The sequence below is a fragment of the Sinocyclocheilus rhinocerous genome, unplaced genomic scaffold (assembly GCF_001515625.1).
Source record: "Sinocyclocheilus rhinocerous isolate Xijiao unplaced genomic scaffold, SAMN03320098_v1.1 scaffold753, whole genome shotgun sequence".
NCBI lineage: Eukaryota > Metazoa > Chordata > Actinopteri > Cypriniformes > Cyprinidae > Sinocyclocheilus > Sinocyclocheilus rhinocerous.
The window spans coordinates 1,146,044-1,151,605 of record NW_015655991.1 but is presented as its reverse complement, the minus strand read 5'-3'; the positions used below and the strand labels follow the sequence as shown (position 1 = coordinate 1,151,605).

The following is a 5,562-nucleotide window of genomic DNA, read 5'->3' as shown; positions in this document are numbered from 1 at the left end:
AAGGAGGGGGCTTTGTAGAAAACGAAGCGTTTGAGAGAGGCGGGGCATAGAGGACCTACAATAATGTACAGTATTTGAAAAATAATGTGTTTTTTGAACATTAAAGCATGTCAACATATTCTGTTACACCAAATACACAAAATAATGATCTTTAAAAAAGCATCATATGACCCCTTTAATATAAAGTGCTCTTCGTGCTTTGGATATCTTAGGTCGTGTGCTTTCACTCAGCAGTTCACTTGCCCTTTGGCATCTGCCATTGTTTATTTATTTTCAAACATATTTTTCCATTAAAATGCAATTTTGTAAAGTGACTGCACTGACGGAGCACAACAAGCAAATATAAACTTCAGTAATGAAAAATGATGATTATTTTCATAATCGATTAGTCGTTGAAGTCCTGAAGACCTAATTTTATCAATACTTGTAAGTAAAATTACATGTATTTTCTTGGTGAATATAGTATGGATTTTCATCATGAAAATCAGCATTTTCCAGCAAAAAAACAGACATACACATACAGTATTATCCAGTAAAAAACATTTTTAGACATATGGAAATATGATTCAATAAAATATAATCCAAAAATAAGATTTATTTTCACCTTATATGATAAGGCTAATGAATCATATGGTAGGGTTATCCAATTAATAGGTTATTATTTTTTACTTTTTCTGAATAACAAACATTTTTATAGTACATAATATTTATCTTCCAGAGAGATGTCATATGGGCATAATGGGGTTATTCACCTGTGAAAGCTCACTAGAGTGTGCAGGTGTGCACTTGACTCATCTGATGTGGCATGTTACTTGAATTTCAATATCCTTGAACCATGTGTATTTTTGTACTCATACATCGATTTTTCTTCTTAATCAAATAGCCAGTTTCCTATATGACGTCTTTGGTGCAATGTGTTATTTTCCTCCTCTCTTTCACTTCTCCTCCTCTCTTCTTTCTTTCTCGCTACACACTCTCTCTCTCTCTCTCTCTCCTGCAGGCGGACTGTTCATCAGGAACACAGATCAGGAGTACACTGCCTTTCGGTTGGCCATTTTTCTTCACAACACAAGCCCTAATGCATCCGAGGCCCCCTTTAACCTGGTACCCCACGTGGACAACATTGAGACTGCCAACAGTTTTGCCGTGACCAATGCCTGTGAGTTCAACCTGAAGCTGCATACTGGAAATTTACATTAATGCTGTTTTAGACAGAGAAATAGAGAAAGGACCGTAGGTGATATTGTTGATGGACCTAGAGTAGGTTTGGATTAAGTCCCATTTCCGATATGAATAGCAAACAATTTAAGCTAATGATAATCATACCTGCTACGTGAACTGAACAGAAGCAGTAAATGCCCTCCGTACAGTGTGATAGGGATTGCCTGGCCCCTATCCAGTCAGCACTGGTGTCTCTTTGTGAAATCTGTCCTCTGGCTCTCAACTGGCACAAATACAGGCTAAGTACATGTAGTGTACGGTATATTCGTGTATGCACTCTTCCCCCTTCCCCCAGTGCCCTGAGCCAGGATTTCTCATTCAATGTGTTCTGCTGACATATGTGCTGGCATTGCATAAATTGTGTTTGTGTGTTTGTGTTCATATTTTGCTGTAATACAGTCTAGGTCTGCCATAGTTCGTTTGTAAACCCCTTCTGGTATTCTGCTGTGTGGTCTCATGTTTAGGCCTGTGGGCCTGAATGGTGGTTGTGCATCAAGCCAGATCCATGATGAAGTCACTAAGGTGCATCATATCTTCCGAATATCTTTTTGCCATTTCCCATCATGCTTAGTGGTTTTTGACATAGGGTCAGAGGGTAATAGTGAAGATCAGCCACGGTTGTGCCTGGACTTCTGTTTTTTCCTACTTGTGCCCAGTTCAATTGCTATTTTCTTCAAGTAGCCTAATGTTCAGTGCTCAGCTCTAACCACAGCATACAGTGTTCCTTATTGTCTTGTTATCTTCTGTGCTGTGATATGAAGTGATACGAGGACCTGTGCTTCCCAGGCAATTGTGTTTTGTGCAAAGTTTGAAAATATGCTGCGCAAGAAATTTAACTTCTAGCAGAGACAACATCATAAACTCCACGCAATCAAAATTGGAGTTTTGCCGTTAAAGCTGTCTAGTGTACAACTGATTGAAGCAGATACACACAAGTAAAATTTACAGTCACTCTCTTCCAGGAAAATGGAGGAATATTTTGATGACTCATATTGCACTACACAGTTCTGGTCGAATTAAATGAATGTCAGTGAGAGATGTTTTGCACTGTATGCCATTGTTTTCCAGTTAAATTTATTGATCAAGTTACAGTTTATGCGGTGTAGTTTACTTTTTGTAAAAAATATATTTTCATACATTTTCTAGTACATTTATTAGTATTTTATTACATTTAATAGAATTGTTCTAGTAATTTATATTCAACTACTGAACCAACTGGGAAAAAATCCTTACTGTTGAGCCCTGTTGAGCACTTACTAGCAAGTAGTAAATCATATTTTATAGCTGTTACTAAAGTATTTTGGCTGTTTTAAACAAAAGGGACAATCCCTCCCAATTTGTCCTGCCCACAACTTTCTGTTTCCTGCTCTTGTTAAGCGATTTCATATGGTCTTCATTTTCCTTATTTTGACATGTATGTTATCAGACAAGCTATTCTTCCTGTCAACACTTCCTTGCTGCTGCACAAATTCTTAAACTCATCCTCATCCGGTGTCATAACATACTGTGTTCTCCACACTCTGAGACCTGTCCCTGATGATAGAGTCGGCCCCTTGAGCAATAATGATGAATTTGTCTGAAATTTATATAGCCCATTTAACCTTCTCAGCAGATTAAATGCACACGCAGTCGGCGTGGTAATTCGAGCCAGCCTGATAAGTTCCTGTCCTATTACTGTGTATGAACAATCGGTTTCAGTTAAACAGATTAATCGCCCGGTCCGTCACTCGCCATTTTGAGCACAGTGTAAATCACTGCAGAGGAGCGGCAGCCCTGCTTGTGTAGTAGTCAGACTACCAGCGATCTGACGTGGTGTGCCACATCCTCGGCGTCTCAGCCTTTTCTTCCTTCCTCTGTGACTGTCTGCAGCTCTGTTTGCAGTGTGTTCCACATGATGGCTTTTATTCCTCACTGGGGAGCCATTGCTGCCACGGGAGGATGAGTAGAGGACAGATTATTCCCTCCCAATGATCTTTCTGCTTTCAGCCGCCTGTTTCTTTCCCTCCATCCTCTCATTTCTGCAGTGTTATTTTACACAGTCAATTGTTAAATTAAGCGGGGAAGTTTTTGGGGAGGGTGAGGGGCAATTTTGCATAGTAGGGATTTGTGTGACCTCTAGGACAGCCGTGCAAGTGGGCATGATTTCAGCTTCACAGCAGTGGGTATGTCAACTCAGCAGCATAGTGCTGATACAAGCCTCTTTTTATGTAATTCAGTCATACCCGAGACAAGTTTGTTTCCTACCGTCATATCAGTGTGCATGATAGCATCGCCACATGGGCATATGCCCCTCTCCACAGAGCTACACTCAACCTATTTACTCGCAGCGCCACATGAGTGAACACTGCTTTATAAAATGAGCATGGCAGCTGGATGAAGTGTTATCGGTGCTTTAAACCGTTTATAAAAAGGTCAGCAAATTAAACATTTGTCATTTGTACGTTTGCTGCTGTATGTTCCAGTTATTCTAACCGCAGAGTCTTATGCTGTATTATTAGATAGCGCAAATATCCGAAATATTGTGCTACTAGAACAGGGCTTATTATCACAATAAATTGTCACAATTGTGACAAAAATGTAAAAAAAATTTAATAAAAATACAATCAGAGAATAATTCAAAATCTAGTTGTTCAGGATTTGCGAATTGGTTCTTTTTAATGGGTCAGCCAAAAGGTTTTAAGAAACTGGGTTGAGCTTGCTTGTGACTTAGTGGTTTGAATTAGACTCATTCTGTAATTTGGTGATGCACCAAAAAAAATTTTCAAATACAATTTGGTGATGTAACTAATGATGCACCAAAATTTCAGCTACTGAAAATATTTACCTGAAAAAGCAAAACTAATAAATTTTCAGTTTCGGCCAAAATATTGAGTCTGACATGTCAGGTCTGAAATATCGAGGGACTGTTAATTGCTGAAAAATTTTACTATGACTTTTTTACCTCCTGTGAACAGGACACAAACCGGTTGAAAAGCGATACAAATATGTGACGATTCAAATCGGTTGAGATGTTAAACGAATCGCGATACATTTGGGAGTGGGAGTTTATATAAATGTATCTCTGAGGGGAACTGACTGTCTTTAGAAAAGTTTAGATGATATTTTATTTTCATCTTGTCTCTGTATAATGCATATTAAAGCAGCGTTCATAAGCGCTGCCCTGCTTTGTTTACAGCAGTAACCAAGGAAACGCTGTATCGCTGCTGTTCCATAAGCGCCACCTGCTGTCAGATAGTGAATCTGCGTCTCATTCAGAGCTTCTGCATATTGTTTTGTGCAGATGTTTTATGTAGCATAGTTTCACAAAACTAAAGTCAGAGCATTCTGTTTTTGTTTTAAAATGTCAAATTATGCAATCTAATTTAGATTAAAAAAAACTGTTCATGTTGCATGTATTCAGCATCTTTGTTTGGATTGTGATTCAAATGCAGTGGTTGCCTCTAATTTTGAATGGAAAGAGCACAGGTAGCCTTTGTTTATATGAAGAGATTTTTTTTTGTCTTATTTAATTTGGGGTTTGTTTTAAAATTTCAATTTAGTTTTGACATATTTCTGTTTCACAAAGAAATGTGCAGCATTTTGTCCAAGCAATAATAAAAGGACACCTTTTCATTTATAATTTGTCTTAACCCTTTAGGCGCCAGGGTTTTTTTGGAAAAATGCTGGATTTTGACATCAAGATTTCAAAAGCTTGTGGCTTGAAAGGGCTTAAAGATAGAGATCTAATGTAAATTAGAAAAATGTTGGGCATGACCGAAAGTTTATGTGGGGTGTAAATATACTCATCTAATTTGCATATTATGACGTCATCAGAGGCGGCCATCTTGAATTTGCATCAATGACACGATAGCTCACTTGCTCTGCTCTTTCCTCAAACACTTTGAATAGGAAGGTGACGTAATTTTGGTCTAGAATCGAAGTACTACATGTCTGCCATCTAGTGGTAGGGAATACAAATGAGATATTACACCATATTAGGAACTACAGTCTATTTGATTAAGCATGACGTCTTGTCGCAATTTTGCGACTTTGGCGCTAAGAGGGTTTAGAAAAAAATCATGAGACAATCGAATCGTGAAATCAGTATCGTGAATCAAATCGTGAGTTGAGTGAATCGTTACATCCCTGTTATCAAGATTTTTACATAAAAAACATCATAATTTAGAAGTAATAGGCTATTTTCTGTCCTGTTTTGACCCCCTCATCAGAACGCTCTGTTTGAATAGGCGTGTAGGATTGTCAACTCGGAAGTAAACGACCACTGCTATGATTGGCTAGTTGTGTATGTTTGACAGCCTACATCCTTCATAGATGAACGCTGCTGTGATTTAGGTTAAAAAC

At 38.2% G+C, this 5,562-nt stretch overlaps 1 protein-coding gene across 2 annotated transcripts in view; it reads left to right on the top strand.

Moving 5' to 3' along the window:
* LOC107718985 (glutamate receptor 4-like) overlaps nucleotides 1-5,562 on the top strand; it is a 109,505-nt gene that overhangs the window by 5,397 nt on the left and 98,546 nt on the right. For both annotated transcript variants that reach the window (XM_016526267.1, XM_016526266.1), the window contains exon 2: nucleotides 1,001-1,159. In XM_016526267.1, coding sequence (XP_016381753.1) covers nucleotides 1,001-1,159 — 159 coding nt within the window. The remainder of the gene's footprint in view (nucleotides 1-1,000; nucleotides 1,160-5,562) is intronic.